Consider the following 23,305-nt stretch of genomic DNA (forward strand, 5'->3'; position numbering starts at 1 on the left):
CATCCATACCAGTTACAAACAATGGATTTTCATTAGCGCAGGGTTTGGGAATTGCACAATATTAGACCGACACCAAAACAAAATATTGTACAGGTAATCCTTGATTTACGACAATAGCGAACATTCAAAAGTCACTGAAAAAAGTGACTTATGACTGTTTTTCCGTTACAAACTTGGCACCATGCCCATGGTCGTGCGATCACGTTTTAAATGCTTGGCAACCGGTTCCTACTTACGACCGTTGCCTTGCTCCAAGAGTCACGGGATCCCCTTTTGCGACCAAGTCCGTGGGGGAGGCCCGATTCACTTAACAACCGGGTTACTCACTTATCAACTGCAGAGATTCACTTAGCGACCGTGGCAGGAAAAGTCATAAAATGGGGGCGGAACACACTTGAAACAACAGAAAGTTTGGGGCTCCATTGTGGCCGTACGTCGAGGACTACCTGTAGTAGGATCCTGTGTGAACCAGCTTCAAAATACATCAAGGCCATGATTCGGGCGCATTTTCAAATATTAAAAAAGCAACTTGTTTACAGCAATTGGGATGGCTGTAGTTTAAAGCAGGGGTCTCCAACCTTGGCGACTTTAAACTTGGAGGACTTCAACTCCCAGAATTCAACTTCAACGCAGATATCACCCTGGGTTGAATTCTAGGAGTTGAAGTCCTCCAAGCTTAAAGTTGCCAAGGTTGGAGACCCCTGGTTTAAAGAACAAACTCCGATAACAGACCTCAGATTAACAGATTAGCAGAGTTGGAAGGGACCTTGTAGGTCATCTAGTCCAACCCCCCCTCCCCCCGCCCAAGCATGAACATGGCAGTTTGCGTCTTAGCTATAAAAATGCATTTTTTTAAATTAAAAAAAAAAATACTTAGGTTTGCCAAATCTCGTGAGCAGCAGACCTAATCTGTAGCTCCCCTCTAAATTCCAAAGTTTTAAACAAACATATGGCAAGAACAGAAGACAACGCGTTCTGCCTTTCCTCCTACATTTGTTCCTCTTTTTTAAAAAGAGGATTATGCAGGGTGGAACCGAGATTGGAAAAAAGCTTGGTGTGATTCCAAAGAGCTTAAAAGCCTAGTGCCTTCTTAGCTGAGAACTTAATTGCAGAAAGCATGCTGAGCGAAGACTTGGGTTTGCATGCTGGCAAATACAGTACATTTTTTGCCCTGAAGTCAGCTCTCTTATTATTATTTTTTCCCTCCAACCAACCTAATAATTTCTTCAGTCCCTTGCAGAGTCTCCAAAAGACTTCAGAAAATTTATTCATGTTTCAGGAGAGCGGGAGGAAGAAGACGTAATTGCTGCATTTACAACAACAGCAACAGCAACAACAATTATTCGGCTGCAAAGTGAGAGGGTGATGCATAAATATCTTAGCTCTCTGGGTATATACAAAGGATGAAAAATATCAGTCTCGTCTCCCTGTCACATTCTTGGACCTGCAAGATGTCACCCTGGGTTGAAGGCGGGGGTGGGCTTCAAAAATTTTAGCAAGGGGTTCTCCGCCCGGTTGCTTAGGGGTAGGTGTGGCCATGGTGGGCGTGGCATAGTCGGCCTCCTACGCCACGTGTGTGGGGGGAAACAGGCCCATTTCCGGCCCTCCTGAACTTCCAGTGGGCCTGTTTTGCGCCCTCCCCGAGCCTCCGCGCACGCCCTGCACTTACCAGCATCCAAAACGGGCCGCGTGGGGACTCTTGGGAGGGGCGGGGCGGGTGGACGGAGCCAGCCAGGAATGGGATTTGGGGTTTCTCCAAACTGCACAGAATCTTAAGCTAGAGGTTCTCCCGAACCCCCAGCAGCCCACCCCCTGGTTGAGGGGATAGAAGATGGGGAACTCGTCAAATTTGCAGACGATGCCAAAGCTGGCAGGAATAGCCAGCATTCCAGAAGATGGGCTTAAGATACAGCAGGAGATTGTTGAGAAGATGTTAGATTGCGCAGATAGAGACTGAGATCGAAAATGAAACAGAAAGAAGATGTAGATTTATTATCAAGCGTGGAAGCTATTTTACCAGCGCCTGGAAAAAAAAAAAGGTGGAGATGAAGAATGCAAATTGATAATGATTATGCAATGATTATCCAGACAACACAATGTTGTTGTTAGTTAAGCACGAAGAAATGTATTCAATAGATAACCAGTATTAAAAAAAAAAGAAAAAGAAAAAGAAGGGGATCTGGACAGACTTGAACATGAGGAGCTGTCTAACAAAATGAAATTCAACAGGTTTTTTTTTTGTTGGGAATTATTACGGACTGTACAGTAATTGAGACTAAATCGATTTTAAATCTAATAACAGCAGCAAGATTACTAATGGGACAATAGTGGAAGAAAAAAGAAGTACCTACAATAGAAGAATGGATATTGAAAGTTGCCAATTTGGCTGAGATGGCGAAGATATCAGCCTTTTTGAAAGACAATACGCAAGAAAGATACTTAAAGGAATGGGAAAAATGGATTGACTATATTCAAAGTAGATATCAGACTAAGAGTTATCAGACTGTTTTTGAATGAGTGCAGAGAAGAGCAACCAAGATGATGAGGGGACTGGAAGCTAAAACATACGAAGAACGGTTGCAGGAACTGGGTATGTCTAGTTTAATGAAAAGAAGAACTAGGGGTGACATGATAGCAGTCTTCCAGTATTTGAGGGGCTGCCACAAAGATGAGGGGAGGGTCAAACTATTCTCCAAAGCACCTGAAGGCAAAACAAGAAGCAACAGATGGAAACGAATCACGGAGGAAAGCAACCTGGAATTAAAGAGAAATATTCTGACAGTGAGAACAACGAACCAGTGGAACTGCTTGCCTCCAGAAATTACGAATGCTCCAACGCTGGAAGTCTTTAAGAAGATTAGACAACCATTTGGTCTGAAATGGTATAGTTCTTTCCTGCCTGAGCAGGAGTGTGTGGACTAGAAGACCTCTAAAATCCCTTTCAACACTTATTATTATGTGTTCTGGATAGATTGCCAGGTTTACTAAAACGCAAGGATCTCTGCCTGTCATCCAAAACATCTACGTTGTTCCCTGTTCCGTATTCAAAGTCTGAGCGATGGCCGTTTGTGCTGATAACTCTTAGAAATGGAGCCCTGTGAATTGCTAGAGACAGATTGTGCTGCTAGCATAGAGAGATTTTACTATTTCTCACTTGTTTCCCAGGGCAATCAAAAAAGAACACTTCAAGCTGTGCAGAGAGCCCAGTACACCACGTACGAGTTTCCTTGCTTCCTTTTGTAAAAATTTTTTTTTTAATCTGACGATCCACGAGAAGGAATCGCTGTTGAGGTCAACAAGCCATCCTCACAAATCTTGCTATATTTCAAGACCTGCTCTTAGTTTTTCCCCCCACAGCCAAGCTTCAGTCCGTCCTTCTTCGCCCAAAGATGGCCGACACGCTACGGAGAATCTCCCGGATTCCCACCGTCTTCTTAGCGAAACTCTTCGAGTCCTGGACCATGTTGAGAAGTTCGTGGAAGACCACCAAAGAACCATGGTAGGTCTCGGCGGTGGAAATTTCGAAAAAGCCAGAGTTGGTGGACAGGGCCAATAGCCGTCCTTCCTCGCTGGACACGGCCCGCTGGTGCGCCAAGTCCCGTTTGTTGCCCACCAAAACAATGGGCACCCTTCCTGCCCCGTTCCTCTTCTTTGAACGCCGGAGCCAATGGAGCTGACGACGGGCGAAAGCGAAACTGGCCCGGTCGCAGATGCTGTAGACGATAATGAAACCATCGGCCCAGTGGAGCCGTTTCTCGTTCAGGTAGCTCTGGAGGTTGGTTACCTACGAAGAATCACAGAAGAGCTTATTAAAAGGATGAAAACTGCAAAAGCAGCAGCCTACCAGAAGTTGGCAAACAGGCTGTTTTTCGGCCTCCAGAGGTCCTCTGGGGGGGAGGGGGGAGACCTAGAGAGGCCCTGGAGGCTGGGGACAGCAAAAAACGGGCCTTCCGGTCCCACCGGAAGTTGACAAACGGGCCACTTTCGGCCTCCGGAGGACCTCCGGGGCTGGAGGGGGAGCCCGTTTTCACCCTCCCCAGACTCCTAGAGAGGCCCTGGAGGCTGGGGACAGCAAAAAACAGGCCTTCCGGTCCCACCGGAAGTTGACAAACGGGCCACTTTCGGCCTCCGGAGGACCTCCTGGGCTGGAGGGGAGCCCGTTTTCACCCTCCCCAGACTCCTAGAGAGGCCCTGGAGGCTGGGGACAGCAAAAAATGGGCCTTCCGGTCCCACGGAAGTTGACAACGGGCCACTTTGGCCTCCGGAGGACCTCCAGGGCTGGGGGGGAGCCCGTTTTCACCCTCCCCAGACTCCTAGAGAGGCCCTGGAGGCTGGGGACAGCAAAAAATGGGCCTTCCAGTCCCACCGGAAGTTGGCAAACGGGCTGTTTTCGGCCTCTGGAGGACCTCTAGGGCAAGGGGGAGGGCGTTTTCGCCCTCCCCAGACTCCTAGAGAGGTTCTGGAGTCAGGTGTGAGAGAGAAATGGGCCTTCTACACCACCACCCCAAGGCCCTCCGGAGACAGGAAACAGCCTGTTTCCCTACTTCTGGTGGGCCCAGAAGGCCCGAAAATAGGAGCTGTGCTCGCGTGCCCACTGATATGGCTACATGTGCCACCTGTGGCACACGTGCCATAGGTTCGCCATGACGGTCCTAGGGGATTTTTCTTCGGACGTGGTACAGGTGGTCCTCGATTTAGGACCAGGGGTGGTATTTACTTACTTCCACTCATGCGCCTGGCCTCAAAAAAGTGCATAAATGGGATGGCATAGAGCTGGGGTGGGTGGGCAGCTACCTGCAAATTCCGCTACCGGTTCGGGCTGAATACCACCTCTGCTTACGACCGAATGCGAGCCCCAAAATTGAAGTTCCTAAGTGAAGCAACTGTTAAGGAAGCTTTGCCCTGTTTTACGAGCTTTCCTGCCATCGTTGCTAAGTGAATCGCTGCAGTTGTTAAGGGAGCGACACGGTCCTTAAGTGAATCTTGCTTCCCCCTGAGAATCTTGGTGTGTCAGAAGGTTCCCACAAGGGGATCACTTGACCGTTTTTGGGACCTTCACCGTCACAACCCGGTTACTAATTTAAGAACTGCCATGATTCACTTAGCAACTGTGGCAAGAAAGGTCGTAAAACGGGACCAGAGTCATGTACGGGAACAAATGTCCCCCTCGAGATAAAATTTCGGGCTCAGTTGTGGTCGTAAGTCGAGGACTACCTGGAGAAACTTTCAGGATGATTCCTAGGAGTAGAATATAGGATCTGGAGGCAGAATTTGTTCAAAATGAACAGAGGGAAAGAAAGGGAAAGTAAATTACACCAGAGGTCAAAGAATGACCTCTAGGGATGAACTTACTACAGCATAGAGACCATTTTTAACTACATGATTTTTAACTGTTCGTGTGTCTCTACTGAGAAATAAAATGTCCCGAACGGTCTTTCCGCAAAACTCCTGACTTGTCTTGCTGAGAATTGTCTTTCACATTGGCAATACGGATTACAGATTAACAGAGTTGGAAGGGACCTTGGAGGTCATCTAGTCCAGCCCCCTCCCCCTCCCCCGCCCAAGCAGGAGACTTGACCCCTCCTTTCTGTGGTAGCCCCTTAAATATTGGAAGATGCTCTCCTGTTTCCCCTGGTCCTTCCCTTCACTAGACTAGCCATGCCCAGTTCCTGCAACCGTTCATCGTATGTTTTGGTCTCCGGTCCCCTCATCATCCTTTCCAACACCCTTTTCAGTTCAATCATAATGTAAGGGACCTTAGAGGTCATCTAGTCCAACCCCCCCATCCATGCAGGAGGCCCTACACCGTTTCTGGCAGATGGCAGTCCAGTTTCTTCTTGAAAGCCTCCAGTGATGAAGCTCCCACAACTTCCGAAGGCAACTTCTGTTCCATGGGTTAATTGTTCTCACTGTCCGGAAATCCCTCCTTATTTCCAAATTGAATCTCTCCTTGGTCAGTTTCCATTCATTCTTCCTTATCTGGCCTTCAGATGCATTGGAAAATAGCTTGAGCCCCTTCCTCCTCTCTGGGGCAGCCCTTCAAAAATTGGAAGATGCTCTCCTGTCTCCCCTGGTCCTTCTCTTCACTAGACCAGCCAGGCCCAGTTCCTGCAACCTTTCATTGTCTGTTTGAGCCTCCAGTCCCCTCATCATCCTGGTTGCTCTTCTCTGCACTCTTTCTAGAGTCTCAACAACTTTTTTTATAGTGTGGTGACCAACACTGGATGCAGTACATTCCTACAGTGAGTGAGGTTGTGTGGCTCCCAAATACTCCTTCCCAAATCTAAGCATCAAGGGCCTAAAGAATGGGACCGTCCTGTGGACTGGATAGGATTGCTAGTGTGTTTGTGTTTTGTGTGTGTGTGTGTGTGTGCAAATGATGCTTACCTGTGGGCAGGCCGAATCCCAGATACTAAATGATGCTCTCTGGCCGGCCATCTTCATGTTGTGATTATAAATGGATTCTGGAGGTAAGAAATGAAAAAACAAAAACAAAAACCAGTAGGTGAGGAAGGGAGGAAGGAGAGCAGAGAAAGAAGGGAAGGAAATGAGAAAGAAAGGAGAGGGGCCACAGGAAAGAAGAGAGGCACTTACCAATATTCCCGTATTCACCAATGAACCTTCGGGTCAGAAACCGGACAGTCAAAGCTGGAACGAAAGAGGAAGCTGGTATCATAGTTGCATCTCTCCCATCCAAGCTTCATTAGCAATGGGGAGGGTGTGGGGGGGGGATGTCTTGCCTTCTGGTGCTTTGCCCCCCCCTTCTTTGTGGCAGCCCCTCAAATACTGGAACGCTGCTATCATGTCACTCCTAGTCCTTCTTTTCTTTAGATCAGGGGTGTCAAACTCAAGGCCCGCGGGTCGGATCCCGTCCGCGGGGTGCTTAAATCCGGCCCATGGGGTTGGCCTGGAAATAGTAAAGGATCGGCCCGGGGTGCCTTTGGCAGCCAAAATGGGGCACAGGGTGGGCTCGTGCGCCCCCACGCCCTGTTTTGGCTGGCAGGATGCTGCAGGAGGCCGTGCAGGCCAAAAATGGGGTGGGGGGCTCATTTGCCCGCCTCCACGCTGCATTTTAGCCAGCAGGGTGCTGCAGGAAGCATCTGTGCCGTCTCCCCTTCCCTCCCCTTCGCCCCACCGGCCGACCCGTAGAGGAGAACTACAATGGTGATTCGGGTCTCAAAGAAATCCAGTTTGACACCCCTGTTCTAGATTAACCATACCAAATTCTGGGTAAGGGTGGATTAAAAAAAAATGTTTTTTTAAAAAATATTTTTTTAAAAAAATAGGATTTAAAAAAAAAATTAAATCGGACTTTTCTGATTTAAATCAAATGTATTTTAATCAAATGCTTTTGGAGTAAAAAAAATCTGTCTAAAGATAGTTTCCTGTTCAAGATGCATTAATAATTTAGTTTATTCAGCATGAAATGGAGCTTAGTTATGTAGCACGAAGATATATATATATATATCTAGGTCTTTGGTTGTTCGGGTTTTCTCCCGTGTAAAATTGGAAGTGTCTTGGCGACGTTTCGACGAAGTCTCATTCGTCATCTTCAGGCTTCAGCTTCGTGCTTCTGGGAGCAAGATACTTCCAATTTTACGCGGGAGAAAACCTGAATAACCAAAGACCTACATACAAACACCCGCGAAAACCTCAGAAAACAAATATATATATATATATATATATATATATATATATATATATATATATATATATATATATATATATATATATATATATATATATATATTCTGCAATATTGGGACTATCGGTGGTGAGTCATTGCGGGACAAAGATGACAGATGCTCTTCAAAAATTACGATTTAAAGCAAGCCTTCTTACTAGTGGATTTAAATCATGATTTCAATTGTGATTGAAATCAACTTGATTTAAATTGTGATTGAAATCAATTTGATTTAAATCACGATTGAAATCAACTTGAGTCAAATCAAATCCACCCTGTTCTGGGTTTAAAAAAAAAAACCTGATAAAACTTGGGTAAAAATACACCATTTTTGGGTTTTTTAAAAAAACACCCCATAAAAATGGATTAAAATACCCAGTTCTGGTTTTTTTTTAAAAAAAACCAACCTGATCAGGGCTTGGTTTTATTTTTCCCCCCTCTTTGGCTTACTGCAATGAGGCATCCATTCATGGACGCCCCCAATAGAATGACTCATAAATCAGCATTTAAATCAGTTGGGTTTCAGAAAGCTTGTATAGCTTAATTTAGTTAGATTCCCACTAGGTCTATACAAAGCCAACTGTACCTCTTAACCCCCAGGGAGCTGTGCTAAAACAAATCACCCAGGTAACCTTTGAGTAGGTGAGAGACCAGAACTGAGAAATCAAAATTGTAGCTCAATCTTTCACTTAGCAACCCATCTTTACATGGGAACAGTTTTTCGGGGTACACGTGCTTTCTTGGAAAACCCAAAACCTCCCTCTGTCTTCAGGCATTTACTGAAAAGATCTAAGTACTGAAAAAGCAGGTTTTTTGTTTTTTTTTAAAACCGACCAGCCATGGAATGCAGGTGATCCTCGACTTACGACCACAATGGAGCCCAAAATTTTCTGTTGTTAAGGAAGGCAATTCCTTAAGCGAGTTTTGTCCCCGTTTTTTACGACCTTCCTTGCCACCATTGTTAAGCGAATCGCTGCCGTCGTTACGTTAGTAAATACGGCGGTTAAGTGAATCCGGTTTGCCCCCATGGATTTTGCTTGTCAGAAGGTCGCAAAAGGGAATCATATCTGACATTGCACTCATAAATGCAAGTCCAGTTGCCAAGCGTTTGAATTTTGATCATGGGATGGCGCAATGGTGATGTAAAAAACGGTCATAAGTCAATTTTTCCCCCGGTGTGGTTGTAACTTTGGTCACTAAATGAACTGTTGTAAGTCAAGGACTACTTGTAGGGCAAAAATCTTGCTCCTTTCTCTCCTCTCAGCTTTATTCCAAGGGACTCAAGTCAGTCATTCGGGACAGCCTGTCCCCTGGTTTTTTTTTGCCCCCACGTACCACAACCCTGTAAGGTAGGCAGGAAAGCGAGACAAAAGCTGGCTCGGAGTTAGGGATCTGAGCGGCTGGGTTGGTCCTCCTGCATGGCTGCCACCCGCTGAGATGCCTTCTGCAACCTCGGCCTCCACAACGATGCCCCGCAAAATCAGGGTTTATACAACCAATCCTTGATTTCATAAATAGAGGCACAGAATCAACATCACGTAAAATATTAGTACCGCTTTATAAAGCCTTAGTAAGGCCACAGCTGGAATCCTGCATCCAGTTTTGGTCTCCACATTACAAAAAAAGGATGAGATTTTGGAAAATGCAAAATGAGCAACTGAGATGATTAGGGGCCTGGAGGTTAAAACATACGATGAAGATCCGTTGCAGGATTTGGGTTTGGCTAGTCTAGAGAAAAGAAGGAGTAGGGGGGACATGATAGCAGTCTTCCAATATTTGAGGGGCTGCCACAAAGAGGGGGGGTGTCAACTTATTCTCCAAAGCACCTGAAGGCAGGACAAGAAGCAATGGGTGGAAACTAATCAAGGAGAGAAGCAACTTAGAACTAAGGGAGAAATTTCCTGACAGTGAGGACAATTAGCCAGTGGAACAGCTTGCCACCAGAAGTTGTGGGCGCTCCAACACCGAAGACTTTAAAGAAGAGATTGGACAGCCATTGGTTTGGGATAGTCTGGGATCTCCTGCTTAATTAAGGGGCTGGACTAGAAGATCTCCAAGGTTCCTTCCACCTCTCTTATTCTGTTAATTAACCAGTGGAAATGCTTGCCACCAGAAGTTGTGGGCGCTCCATCACTGGAGGTTTTTAAGAAGAGACTGGACAGCTACCTGTCTGGAATGATCTAGGGTCTCCTGCTTGAGCAGGGGGTTGGACTAGAACAACCTCCAAGGTCCCTTCCTACTGTGTTATCTGTTAATAAATGGCGTAGGGTCTCCTACTTGGGGGGAGGTTGGACTAGATGATCTCCAAGCTCCCTGTCACTTCTCTTATTCTGTTAATTAACCAGTGGAACGGCTTGCCACCAGAAGTTGTGGGCGCTCCTTCACTGGAGGTTTTTAAGGAGAGACTGATCTAGGGTTTCCAGCTTGAGCCGGGGGGCTGGACTATAAGACCTCCAAGGTCCCTTCCAGCTCGATTCTGATTGATGGGTCCCTCCACCCCACCCCACCCCGTCCCCACAGGGAAGAAATGCGGTCCAGTCGCATCTCCACGCTGGCTGGGGAGGATGGGCGTTGCAGTCTGAGCGCACGGCTCAGGTTGGGGAAAGCGCAGTCCGCAGAAACGAGCTCAGCTGCCCCTGAACGCCCTGATGGAGCAGCTCCGGAGCGGCGGCGACTTACCCGATTTCCCCACTTTCTCCGCCCCGATGACCAGGACGTTGGCTTCCAGTTTGGGCAAAGTCCCTCCGGGCATCTTCCCGGCTTGTCGGAAAGCCGTCTTGAGTTGCACCAACATGGCAAACGGGCGGAGCAGCGGGCGGAGGGGCGGGCGGGCAAGCGAGCGAGGTGGAGGCGGAGCACACCTGTAGACGCCACCTGCTGCCTGGCGGGTCTGGCTGCACACGCGGAGCCGGCCGGCCTTTTTATACCGGGGGAGGAGCCTCCGGCCAGAGAGGGCGGAGTCGGCCACGCCCCGCGTCGAGCGAGGACCCAGGTGCACGTGAGCCAAGCGGAGAGGGCTGGAGCCGCTGCTGCGGAGTCTGGGTGTGAGCGAGAGAGAAAGGGGAGAGAGAGAGAGAGAGAGGAAAGAGAAGGAGAGGAGAGGGAGGGAGAGGGAGAGAGAAGGAGAGAGGGAAGAAGGGGAGAGGGAGGGAGAGAGGAGGGAGAGGAGAGGAGAAGGAGAGAGAAGGAGAGGAGAGAGAAGGAGAGGTAGAGGGAGAAAGGGGAGAGGGAGGAGAGAGGAGAGAGAGGGAGAGAGAGGGAAGAGAAGGAGAGGAGAGGAGGAAGGGGAGAGAGAGGAGAGAAGGAGAGAGGGAGAAGGAGAGAGGGAGGGAGAGGAGAGAGAGGGAGGGAGGAAGGGGAAGGAGAAGGAGAGAAGGAGAGGAGGAGAGGGAGAGAGGAAGTGGGGAGAGAGAGGGAGAGAGAGAGGAAAGAGGGGAAGAGAAGGAGAGAGGGAGGGAGGAGAGGAAGGAGAGGAGGAGAGGGAGAGGGGCGGAGAGGAAGGGGGAGAGAGAGAAGGAAAGAGGGAGAGAGAAGGAGAGGAGAGGAAGGGGAGAGGAGGAGAGGAGAGGGGGGAAAGGGGTGAAAGGGAGAAAGAGAGAGAAGGAGAGAGGGAGGAAGGGGGAGAGAGAGGGAGAGAGGGAGGAAGCGGGGAAAGGGGGAAGAGAGAGAAGGGGAGAGAAAGTGGGAGGCAGAGAGAAGGAGAGAGAGAGAGAGGAAGTGGGAGAGAGAGAGGGGAAAAGGGAGAGAGAAGGAGAGGGAGGAAGGGGTGAAAGGGGGAGAGAGAAAGAGAGGAGAGAGGAAGTGGGGGAGGGAGAGAGAGAGAGAGAGGAGGAGGAGTGTGGGGGCAGGGGCTGAAAGGGGCATGGCCAGAGCCGAGAAGATGTGTGTGTGCGCGTGTGTGTATGTGGGTGTGGGTGGGTCTTCAACCAAAAAGGCTGGTAGGCCTTGTGCAGAGAAGAGCAACTAAGATGATAGAAGCTAACACATAATGAAGAAAAGTTGCAGGAACGGAGTCTGGCCAGAGGAAAGAAGGAATTAGGGGTGACATGATAGCCGTCTTCCAGTATGGGAGGGGCTGCCCCAGAGAAGAGGAAGGGGTCAACTTATTTTCCAAAGCCCCAGAGGGCAGGACAAGCAACAATGGATAGGAACGAATCCAGGAGAGAAGCAACCTGGAATTGGAATTGTAACTGTATAACTGTAATTATAATATACAAATGGATGAAGACTATTGCTTAACACAGTGTAAGCCGCCCTGAGTCTTCGGAGAAGGGCGGGATATAAATTCAAAAAAAAAGTGAGGACAATTAACCAGTGGAACTGCTTGCCACCAGAAGTCGTGGGTGCTCCATCATTGGAGGTGTTGAAGACAGACATTTATCTGAAAGAGGGAGTCCTCGATCTATGACCGCCATTGAGCCCAACATTTGTGCCCCCGCACAAAAGGTGAGTTTTGCCCCCATGTTACGGCTGTTCTTGCCGCAGTTGTTAAGCAAATCGCTGCATTTGTCACATGGTCATTCAGTGAATCCGGCTTCTCCGTTTGACTTCGGCTCTGCTTTCTCTCTGCTGCCCGTCCTTGGCATCTTCTCTCTTTGGTGGACCAACATCTCTTGGACTCTCTTTTCTTGTTCTTGGTGTTTCCAAAGACGAATCCACTGGTCCTGGGTGGGAGGAGATCTTCCATCTTCCCAAAGGCCGCATCCTGCTGGAGCTCAGCAGGTTTTGGCTGTGGGTCCTGGAAGGAGGATGGGGCAGGAGCGCCCTCTGGTGACCAGGAAGGAGAAATCCTTCCCAGGAAGGATGTGTTGAAAATGAGGAAGGAAGGAAGGAAGGGAAGGGAAGGAGGGAGGGAGGGAAGGAAGGAAGGAAGGAAGGAAGGAAGGAGGGAGGGAAGGAGGGAGGGAGGGAGGGACGGAAGGAAGGAAGGAAGGAAGGAAGGAAGGAAGGAAGGAAGGAAGGAAGGAAGGAAGGAAGGAAAGAAAAGCTCTAAGACTTATATACCGCTTCATGGTACTTTACAGCCCTCTCTAAGCCGTATACAGAGTCAGCCTCTTTGCCCCCAACAATCTAGTTTCTCATTTTACCGGACGGAAGGTTGAGTCAATCTTGAGCCAGTCAGGATCAAACTGCTGGCAGTGGACAGAGTTAGCCTGCAATACAGCATTCTAACCACTGGGAGGGAGGGAAGGGAAGGGAAGGGAGGGAGGGAGCAATAGCTCTTAGACTTATATACTGCTTCACAGTGTTTTACAGCTCTCTCTAAGTGGTTTACTGGGTCAGCCTATTTGCCCCCAACAATCTAGGTCCTTATTTTACTGACCTCAGAAGGACAGAAGGCTGAGTCAACCTTGAGCTGGTGAGACTCGAACTCCTGGCAGTGGGCAGAATTAACCTGCACTAGCAATGGCACTTAGACTTATATACCGCTTCACGGTGCTTTACCCCGCTCTAAGCAGTTTATAGAGTCAGCCTATTGCCCCCCACCCCTTGAGCAATTCGGGTCCTCGTTTTACCGACCTCGGAAGGACAGAAGGCTGAGTCAACCTTGAGCGGGTGAGACTCGAACTCCTGGCAGTGGGCAGAATTACCCTGCACTAGCAATGGCACTTAGACTTATATACCGCTTCACGGTGCTTTACCCCGCTCTAAGCAGTTTATAGAGTCAGCCTATTGCCCCCCCACCCCTTGAGCAATTCGGGTCCTCGTTTTACCGACCTCGGAAGGACAGAAGGCTGAGTCAACCTTGAGCGGGTGAGACTCAAACTCCCGGCAGTTGGCAGAGTTTAGCCTGCAAATGCCGTGTTCTAACCACTGCGCCATCGCGGCTCTTAAAGCTTAGCATTCAACCCTCCTACAAAAATGTGAGTTCAAATATAGTTCGCCCAGATACAGTTACTCGATAAAAAGGGTTTAAATTCAAAAGTGGGAAATAAAGGGACTTTATTTATTTATTTATTCGGTCTCATTAAGTCCTGGTTGTATTGAACAAGGGGAAACCACATCAAACTGGATCGAGACATTTGTTAGGTGAGTTTTGATTTTAGAATAGAATAGAATAGAATAGAATTTTTAGAATTTTATTGGCCAAGTGTGATTGGACACACAAGGAATTTGTCTTGGTGCAGATGCTCTCAGTGTACATAAAAGAAAAGATACGTTCATCAAGGTACAACATTTATAACACAATTGATGATCAATATATCAATATAAATCATAAGGATTGCCAGCAACAAGTTACAGTCATACAGTCATAAGTGGAAAGAGATTGGTGATGGGAACTATGAGAAGATTAATAGTAGTGCAGATTCAGTAAATAGTCTGACAGTGTTGAGGGAATTATTTGTTTAGCAGAGTGATGGCCTTCGGGGGGAAAAAACTGTTCTTGTGTCTAGTTGTTCTGGTGTGCAGTGCTCTATAGCATCGTTTTGAGGGTAGGAGTTGAAACAGTTTATGTCCAGGATGCGAGGGATCTGCAAATATTTTCACGGCCCTCTTTTTGATTCGTGCAGTATACAGGTCCTCAATGGAAGGCAGGTTGGTAGCAATTATTTTTTCTGCAGTTCTAATTATCCTCTGAAGTCTGTGTTTTTCTTGTTGGGTTTTTACGACCTTCCTTGCCGCAGCTGTTAAGTGTATCATTGCAGTTGTTAAATTAGTCCAGGGGTCAGCAACCTGCAGCTCTGGAGCCGCAGTTGGCCCTTTTTCACCCCTCTGCTGCGGCTCCTTGTCACTCAAAATATGCGTCATAACCGCCAATGTGCTACACCCTGCCGGCACGTGATTTATTGAGCTTTTCAACCCCCAGTAGGTCAACCATAAACAAATCCAAGGAAAGAAAAGTTTCAGAAAAATGCAGAACGTTTAATTCAACTACATATGTTAGATTTGTGGCTGCTCAAGAAATAGTCAGGCATGGGAAGGGTTTTTGTGGCTCCTGGTGTTTTCTTTTTGTGTGGGAAACGTCTCTAACCGGCTCTTTGAGTGTTTAAGGTTGCAGACCCCTGAATTAGTCACACAGTTATTATTATTATTATTATTTATTATTATTTATTAGATTTCTATACCGCCCTTCTCCCGAAGGACTCAGGGCGGTGTACAGCCAGAATAAAAAGCCAAACAATACAATATGCAGTTAAAACAAAATTAAAAAACTTATTATACAATTGGCCGAAAACTTTAAAACATTTGAAATTCTAAAAACCCATTAAAATTCATATAAAATTTAGAAATATAAAATATAAATTTAAAAATACAACAAAATTTAAGCCAGCCCCGCGCGAGTAAATAAATATGTTTTCAATTTGCGGCGAAAGGTCCGAAGGTCAGATATTTGGCGTAAACCAGGGGGAAGTTCGTTCCAGAGGGCTGTTCAGTGAATCTGCCTTCCTGATTGACTTTGCTTGTCAGAAGGACGCAAAAGCGGAGCACGTGACCGTCACGGTCGTAAGTGTGAAGCGCGGTCCTAAGTCCCTTTTTTCTTCAGTGCCGCTGACACTTTGAAGGGTCACTAAATGAATTGTTGTAAGTCAAGGGCTACCTCTAAAGGTTGAGGTGGGCTACCTTGTTTTTGCAGCTGGCCGTCCTCCTGATTATCTTTTAATCGAAGAATCTTTTAAAGCATTTACTCAAATATGGAAGGAGCCCTCCGGGGTCATGTAACAGCGTCGCGTGACTCCAGCTGGGCTGAAGACGACAGACTCGGAGCGCTGGAGGTTGATGGCGGGGTGTGTCTGTGCGGAATGCCAGGTATTCCTGGGCTGATTCTGGAGCGGGGCGGCTTTCGCAGCCCTGCTTCTCCGAGAGGACCAGTTCTTCCACTCCCCTGCCAGGTCTTCGCATCCGCCCTACAACAGGTTGAGGGCAGGTAACTCAGCCTGAGGGTGGGGAGGGAGGGAGGCCCTGCCTCTACAGCCGTTTATGACTGGGGAAAGGGCATCTCTTGGGTTAGAGGTGGCCTACAAGGTGGCTCAGTGGCTAAGACGCTGAGTTTGTCGATCGAAAAGTCGGAAGTTCGGCGGTTAGAATCTCTAGTGCTGCCGCGTAACGGGGTGAGCTCCCGTGACTTGTTCCAGCTTCTGCCAACCTAGCAGTTCGAAAGCACTTAAAAAATGCAAGTAGAAAAAATAGGGACCACCTTTGGTGGGAAGGGGAGAGCGTTCCGTGCGCCTTTGGCGTTGAGTCATGCCGGCCACATGACCACAGAGATGTCTTCGGACAGTGCTGGCTCTTCGGCTTTGAAATGGAGATGAGCACCGCCCTCTAGAGTCAGGAACGACTAGCACGTATGTGCGAGTGGAACCTTTACCATTTTACAATGAATCTAGGACAATGTGCCATGGCCAACTCACTGCAGCCAACTCACCTTAGCCAGCTTACTACAGCCAAATTGCCACGGCCTACTCGCCACAGTAAACTCGCCGCAGCCAACTCGTCACTGGTCAATTCCCCATGGCCAATTCACTGTGGGACAACTTGCTGCAGGACAAAAATGACATAACATGGAAGAAATGGTGGAATAGAATCGTCAAAGGAAGGATGCAAAAGGAGGGACAGAATGAAATGTGAATGAAGAAAATTAAATGAATTAATTTTCAGATTAAATGAAATGGTATTAAAATGGTATTAAAAAAACAAGTTTTTATTGGTCTTTCAATTTCCCCCCTTCCACACAACCACAATTCATGAACAGAGTATTGACATTTTCTTACCTTATATAATTCAAAATATTTAAATAGATTTTTCTTAGTTACAATTTTAGCCAAGATGTTCCTTTTTTCCCCATAGTTTTTTATTCCTTTCCTAATATTGCTTTGCATATTTTATTGAATCACATCTACTTTCGCCCTTCATTTTCTAATTTCTCCATTTTTGTTCATATTCATTCCCTTTCATTCCTTTTTTTGTGCAACTATTTCAGTTTTTATACTTGGAATATTTTTGGGGTTGTCTTTTCTCCATTTCCGTTTCACAGCAATCTCTTCCCTTGCACTCCTCTCCCTCTCTCTTTTCTTTCTACCTACTTTCTTCCTCTCTTCTCCTCCTCCTTTTCTACTTCCCTTTCCTTTCTCCTCCACCCTGCTTCCTCCCTATCTAACCTGTCGTGTCCCACTCCTCCGCTGACGGCCGGGTCAGGGAAATCCGAATCAGGCGTGCCTCTGCAGCTCTGCCAAAGTCCTAGCAAAGTCCTCAAGGCAGGCAGGAGACCAGAAAGTGACTTCAGCAAGATATGTTTAGACTTTGCCTGACTCAGAGAATGCCAGAAAGCAGATCCTTTATATAGGCCATGGGGTGTGGCTCCATGACTCAGCACTTATCCAGGCCTGCCCCTCCCTTCCTTCTGTTGCCTCCGCCTATCAAGTCTTCTGACGCGAGGGTCACTCCAGTCTGCAGCTGTTGGCAATTGACCTCCCTCAGGCTCACATGCTGTGGAGGAGGGGGAGGGGTCTAGTTGCTCCATTTGCCTGGGCATGGAGCCAGAGCTGGGGGCTGGAGGTATTTCTTCCTCCTCAGCCTGTCTGGGCATGGAGCCAGGGCTGGGGCCGGGAGGCATACTAGGACATTCTTCAGCGTTCGGAAGCAGATAAGCAGACCCCGGCTGTGGTGAGAGCGGGCAAGACACAACAACCTTCTCTCCTACACTTAACTTCCCTGATTAAATAAAATGGTTGAAATTGCCCTGCGGTGATTTTTCCCGCGGCAAATTGGCTGCTGCAAATTGTCCCGTGGTGAGCTGGCCATGGCAAGTTGGCCACGGCGAATTGTCCCATTCCGCCGTCAGTTGATGCCCCTCTTCAGCTCCAACGTGTCAAAGCAGGTCGAATCAGATTGGACTCTCGGTGGTGGCTGGGAAACCACAAGTGAAGGGCTGTGGACAGATGTGGGCAGATGTGTAGTACTCTGCTCCCAGCTGAAGTGTAGAAGGCGATCCCAGCAGGTGGTCCCAAATTTTTCGATCTTCAGCCCCAGCAGTTTCCTCAGGAAAACGGGATCAAAATCCTAGATTGAAAAGTGTGTTACATTTATACGCTGCCCCAAGTTGCATCATAATAAAATCTAAATTATTACACGTCGTCCCCGACTTACAACAGTTCATTTAGCGACCGTTCCAAGTTACAACAGCACTGAAAAAAAGTGACTTATGACCGTTTTTCACAGTTACGACCTTTGCGGCCGCCTCATGAATGTGCGATCAAAATTCAGACGCTTGGCAGACTGGTTCATACTTACGACCGTTGCAATGTCCCGGGCTCACGTGATCCGCTTTTGAGAACTTCCGACGCGCAATTCATTTAACAACCGTCATATTTAGGACGGTCGCAGTCTCCCGGGGTCACGCGATCCCCTTCTGCGACCTTCTAGACCAGTCAACCCGGAAGCCGGATTCACTTAACAACCGGGTTTCGAACGTATCGGCTGCAGCGATTCGCTTAACAACTGCGGGCAAGGAAGGTCGTAAAATGGGGCAAAGCCATAGAAATGTTGGGCTCAGTTGCGGTCGTAACTCAAGGACCACCTGTCATTTTCCCCACCGGCCATACCAGCCGGAGTTCTCAGGATTCCTTGGGAGAAGACTGAGCAGCGAAACTGGTTTGAGAACTAGTTTGCTTCGGCACTTTCAGGAGGCTGGCTGGGGTATTTCAGAATTGAGGCCGCTGCAGATTCCTCTTCAGGGTTGTGGTACACGCCCCTGCTCAGCCTGGAATGAACGGATTGTCGGTTCTCAACAAAAGTGATTCGGGGGAATCACAAAATCACAAAAGCGTTGAGAACCCCAAGCTGACCTAATTGACTTGATTAATTAACTCATCGAGGAGAGGAGCAACCTAGAACTACGGAGAAACTTCCCGACAGGTAGAACAATTCCAGAAGTTGTAAATGCTCCAACACTGGAAGTTTTTAAGAAGAGATTGGATAACCATTTGTCTGAGATGCTGTGTAGGGTTTCCTGCCTGAGCAGGGGGGTTGGACTAGAACAGGGGTCAGCAACCTGCAGCCCTGGAGCCGTATGTGGCTCGTTCATCCCTCTGCTGCGGCTCCCTGTCCCCCGTCGGCTCCACAGTTGATTGGGCTTTCGGTAGAGGAAAAAGGACGCCGCGCTAGGGGGAGACTCTATGGTGGGGGAACGGGACTTCCGGTCGGCTCCAGATTTCAATGGGGGGGCTTCCAGTTAAGACCTTGGAGGCTCTTTGAGGGTTTAAGGTTGCCGACCCCTGGACTAGAAGACCTCCAAGTTCCCTTCCAGCTCTGTTATTCTATTTAGAATAGAATAGAATAGAATTTTTATTGGCTAAGTGTGATTGGACACACAAGGAATTTGTCTTGGTGCATATGCTCTCAGTGTACATAAAAGAAAAGATACGTTCATCAAGGTACAACATTTACAACACAATTGATGGTCAATATATCAATATAAATCATAAGGATTGCCAGCAACAAGTTGTAGTCATACAGTCATAAGTGGAAGGAGACGGGTGATGGGAACTATGAGAAGATTAATAGTAGTGCAGATTCAGTAAATAGTCTGACAGTGTTGAGGGGATTATTTGTTTAGCAGAGTGATGGCCTTCGGGAAAAAACTGTTCTTGTGTCTAGTTGTTCTGGTGTGCAGTGCTCTATAGCGTCGTTTTGAGGGTAGGAGTTGAAACAGTTTATGTCCAGGATGCGAGGGGTCTGTAAATATTTTCATGTTACATACAGTGGTGGCCAAAATTGTGGAAACCTTTTTGGGAAAAGCGTATTTTCTAAACCTAGCTAATTCTAAACCACTTTTTTTGGTGGGGGGGGGAGAGTAATACCGTAAAATCATATATCAATGGAAAGATAATTGAATCAAGAATGTAATGCAGTAACTTTTATGAAGGATTTGCTATTAGAATGGCAGTGACAGTATAAAGAAGAAAAGTGAAACACATAGAAAAAAAGCGAGATGTACAAAAATGATCCCCATGTCGCTTAAACCTTCGTTGGGTAACCTTTAGCATGAATGACGGCCTTACAAGGTCTTCCAATGGAGTGAACCAAGTCTTTGAGTTTTGCAGCTGCTATCATGTGAAACCAAGATGGAAGGATGGCTTCTATTAACTGGGTTTGATTGCTGGGTCACTTCTGACTAACAAGTTTCTTTAGATTTTTCCATTGGGTGAAGGACTGGGCTATTCCCAGGCCATTCCAGCAGTAGAAGAGGATTATCTTGAAACTCCAAAAAAAAAAAAAGTTGGCCGTAGAGAGTTGGTCAGGGCAAGTTGGCCATAGAATTCTGGGAGTTGAAGTCCTCCAGGCTTAAAGTTGCCAAGGTTGGAAACCCCCTGAACTAGAAAACTTTCAAGGTCCCTTGCAATTCTGTTATTGTGTTACTCTGGCCCGCATTGCACAACTCCTGGTGGACAACTCGGGGGATGGGGGGGGGGTTTTTGAATCAGGGACTCCCTGCCCGTATTTCTTCTGTGTAATAGGCTTACTTGAAGGAAACCCAAGTCGTCCTTAACCTGGTCTCTGTGGACGGCTTGAATTCGGGAGAACCTCTAGCTATGATTCTGTGCAGTTTGGAGAACCCCCAAATCCCACTCCTGGTTGGCTCCGCCCGTCTGCCCCTTTCCTTCCTGGAATCCCCACGCAGCCTGTTTTGGATGCAGGTAAGTGCAGGGAGCGTGCGGAGGCTCAGGGAAGGCAAAAAATGGGCATACCATTTCTGGCCTCTGGAGGGCCTCCGGAGCCTGGGGAGGCTGTTTTCGCCCTCCCGGAAGCTCAAGGAAAGCCTACGGAGCCCGGGGAGGGCAAAAACGGCTCTCCACCATAGGGCAGGAGGCCGAGTAGGCCACGCCCACCATGGCCACGCCCGCCCAGCAACTGGGCAGAGAACCCCTTGCTAAAATTTTTGATGCCCACCCCTGCTTGGATTAGTGAAAGCAAAACATCTGATCATCATCTGTTTTGCGAGTCTGTTTGACTCATTGCCTGGACGCTTAACCGCAGCAAGCTAAAAATAAAAGGCCGGCTGGCTGTTTGGATGACGTACCGGAGTGCCAAGAAACAAAATGAGCTTTTGAACTTTTGAGCAGGAAACATTCAGCGCCCTTTCACAATTCAGGGCCGCCTCAAATTTTGCCTAATCCAGGTTTCCTCATCTCTGCCCACCCAACCTGGTTAAAAATTTCCCTCTTGCCAACCCGGTTGGTCGGCTCGGTCTTGTGGCCATGAGTTCGTGGCCAGCTCGGGACCTGACTCAACTGATTTAAACCACATTCTCGCTTTCGTCCGTGAGTGTGTGCCTTCCAGTCGGTCGTGACTGCTGATGGCTGTCTAGACAAGCGTCTGCGGTATTTTTGGCAGGCCTTCAGAAGGGGTTTGTCATTACCTCTTTCCTGGGGCGGAGAGTCAGGGATTGGCTCTACGTGACCCAGTGGGGCTTTCTGCCTGGGGTGGAACTTGAACTCGGGGTCTCCCGATACCTAGCGTGAGGTTTCAGCCCACGATACCGAATCTGGCTCTCTTTTCCATCCTTGCAGTTCTTCGAAACTGAACTTGGTTGCTTTCACGGTAAATGTGGGACCCTTGTACTAGGCGGGGGTGGGGGTGGGTGGGCTTAGACCTCCAAGATCCCACCTGACATTCTGTGGTTCCATGGTTGTTCGGTGAACTGTGCTAGCCCGGAAAATGGATTAATACACTACATGTGTTTGAAATGGAATGGAGGGGAGGGGAGGAGAGGAGAGGAGAGGGGGGGAGGGGAGGGAAAAGAAAAGGGGAGGGGAGGGGAGGAGAGGAGAGGAGAAGGGATAGAGTGAGGAGAGGAGAGAAAAGAAAGGAAGGGGAGATAGGAGAGGAAAGGGAAGCGGAGGAAAGAGAAAAAGAAAAGGGAAGAGGAGAAGAGAGAAGAGAGAAATGGAAGGGGAGAAGAAAAGAGAGAAGAGGGAAGGAGAGAAGGAGAGGAGAAGAGAGGGAAGGGATAGAACGAGAGGAGAGAAGGGAAAGGGAGAAGAGAGGAGGAGAGAAATAAGGGAGAGGAGAGAGAAAAAAGAGAAGGGGAGAGGAGGGGAGAAAGAGAGGGAAGAGGAAAGGAAAGAAAAGAAAGGAAGGGGAGATTGAAGAGAGGAGAGAAGAGAGAAGAAGAGGGGAAGGGAAGGGATAGAAAGAGGAGAGGAGAGAAAAGCGAAGAAGAGAAGAGGAGAGAAATAAGGGAGAGGAGAGAGAAAAAAGAGAAGGAGAGGGGAGGGGAGAAATCATACAGCTGGAAGGGACCTCGGAGGTCTTCTAATCCAACCCCCTGCTCAAGGCAGGAGTCTTTATACCATCATGGACAAATGGCTGTCCAATTCCTTCTTAAAAAGCCTCCAGTGATGGAGCACCGACCACTCCGGAAGGCAAGTTGTCCCATGGATTCATTGTTCTCCCTGTCAGGAAATGTCTCCTTAGTTCCAGGTTCGATCTCTCTCTTTTGAGGCCCTCCTACCCGTTGCTTCTTGTCCTAACCTTCAGGAGAACAACCCACTGCCTCTTCTCTTCTCTGTGAGAGACCCCAAATCCTGGAAGACAGCTGTCGTGTCACCCCTTAAACGTTCTCTTTATTAGACTAGACAAATATGCCTCCTTCCCTCAATGCCGTTGGAGATCTATCAAAATCCTTCTGAATCTTGAATCTGCCTTACCAAGTTTTAGCCATTCGAGACGATCCAATTCCCAGCAGGAATTGACCAACCGCTCAGAAAGGTCGGCATTTCGGTGGTTCGAAGTATAGGTCTAGTATACAAAATCTCCATTCCCTCCACTCCAGGGGGAAGGATACTGCAAAATCTCCATTCCCTCCCCACTCCTGGGAGAAGGATACTGCAAAACCCCCATTCCCTCCCCACTCCTGGGGGAAGGATACTGCAAAACTTCCATTCCCTCCCCACTCCAGGGGGAAGGATACTGCAAAATCTCCATTCCCTCCCCACTCCTGGGGGAAAGGATACTGCAAAACCTTCATTCCCTCCCCACTCCAGGGGGAAGGATCCTGCAAAATCCCCATTCCCTCCCCACTCCAGGGGGAAGGATCCTGCAAAATCCCCATTCCCTCCCCACTCCTGGGAAAAGGAGATTGCAAAATCCCCATTCCCACCCCATTCTGGGGCCAGCCAGAGGTGGCATTTGCCGGTTCTCCGGACGACTGAAAATTTCCGCTACCGGTTCTCCGGAACCTGTCAGAACCTGCTGAATTTCACCCCTGGGCACACCCTATAAGTGCCTTAAATGGACATCTGTAATACAGAAAGGTTACAAAGTTAGATACGGCCTCTGCAGCCCGGTCCAATGTTTTGGGGAAGAGAAGGGGGGGCGGCAGAGTCACGCAAAGTAGGTGACTCAAAATTGGGAGCAACAAGAGGAAACCACGTAAGGATGAGCCAGCCACCACACCAGCTGTATTCATTCAACACGTTGTTGAACTAATCTGTTGTTTGGATTTGCACAGTGCATGAAGCAACAAACCCATTAAAACAGTTAGGACATGTGGTAGAAATGTCCAAAAACTATTGGAGTAGAATTAAAACATGGTCAGAAGAAATGATTCAACAACATATCGATTTAAAACCGGGAGCTGTTCCTATTGGGTATCCTACCAGAGAAAATCAGTAAAGAAAA

General features: G+C 48.0%; 2 protein-coding genes across 3 annotated transcripts in view; one reads left to right on the top strand and one right to left on the bottom strand.

Annotated features, from left to right (window-relative positions):
* Nucleotides 1-978: 978 nt before the first annotated feature.
* LOC131186332 (ras-related and estrogen-regulated growth inhibitor-like protein) lies at nucleotides 979-10,729 on the bottom strand. Its single transcript, XM_058159781.1, has 4 exons — nucleotides 10,364-10,729; nucleotides 6,595-6,648; nucleotides 6,388-6,464; nucleotides 979-3,784 (listed from the first exon to the last, which is right to left on the bottom strand). The coding sequence occupies exons 1-4, from the start codon at nucleotides 10,476-10,478 to the stop codon at nucleotides 3,365-3,367; spliced, it is 666 nt and encodes a 221-aa protein (XP_058015764.1). The 5' UTR covers nucleotides 10,479-10,729; the 3' UTR covers nucleotides 979-3,364.
* An 855-nt stretch (nucleotides 10,730-11,584) lies between these two features.
* LOC131186328 (toll-like receptor 2) overlaps nucleotides 11,585-23,305 on the top strand; it is a 31,775-nt gene continuing 20,054 nt past the window's right edge. The window contains exon 1 of one of the 2 annotated variants that reach the window (XM_058159770.1): nucleotides 11,585-12,130. The gene's annotated coding sequence lies outside the window, so the exon portion shown is untranslated. Of the gene's footprint in view, nucleotides 12,131-15,619; nucleotides 18,539-23,305 lie in introns of those variants that run through there. The other variant, XM_058159771.1, reaches the window with a different exon arrangement.

The sequence above is a fragment of the Ahaetulla prasina genome, chromosome 17, assembly GCF_028640845.1.
Source record: "Ahaetulla prasina isolate Xishuangbanna chromosome 17, ASM2864084v1, whole genome shotgun sequence".
In the NCBI taxonomy this organism is placed as follows: Eukaryota; Metazoa; Chordata; class Lepidosauria; order Squamata; family Colubridae; genus Ahaetulla; species Ahaetulla prasina.

Bases quoted from the DNA above. Each gene is read 5' to 3' on its own strand.
- LOC131186332 (XM_058159781.1), bottom strand. From the start codon at position 10,478: ATGTTGGTGCAACTCAAGACGGCTTTCCGACAAGCCGGGAAGATGCCC. The intron at 6,649-10,363 runs GTAAGTCGCCGC...CTTTCGTTCCAG, and splicing joins GGAGAAAGTGGGGAAATCGG to CTTTGACTGTCCGGTTTCTG. The intron at 3,785-6,387 runs GTAAGCATCATT...GATTCTTCGTAG, and splicing joins GGGATTCGGCCTGCCCACAG to GTAACCAACCTCCAGAGCTA.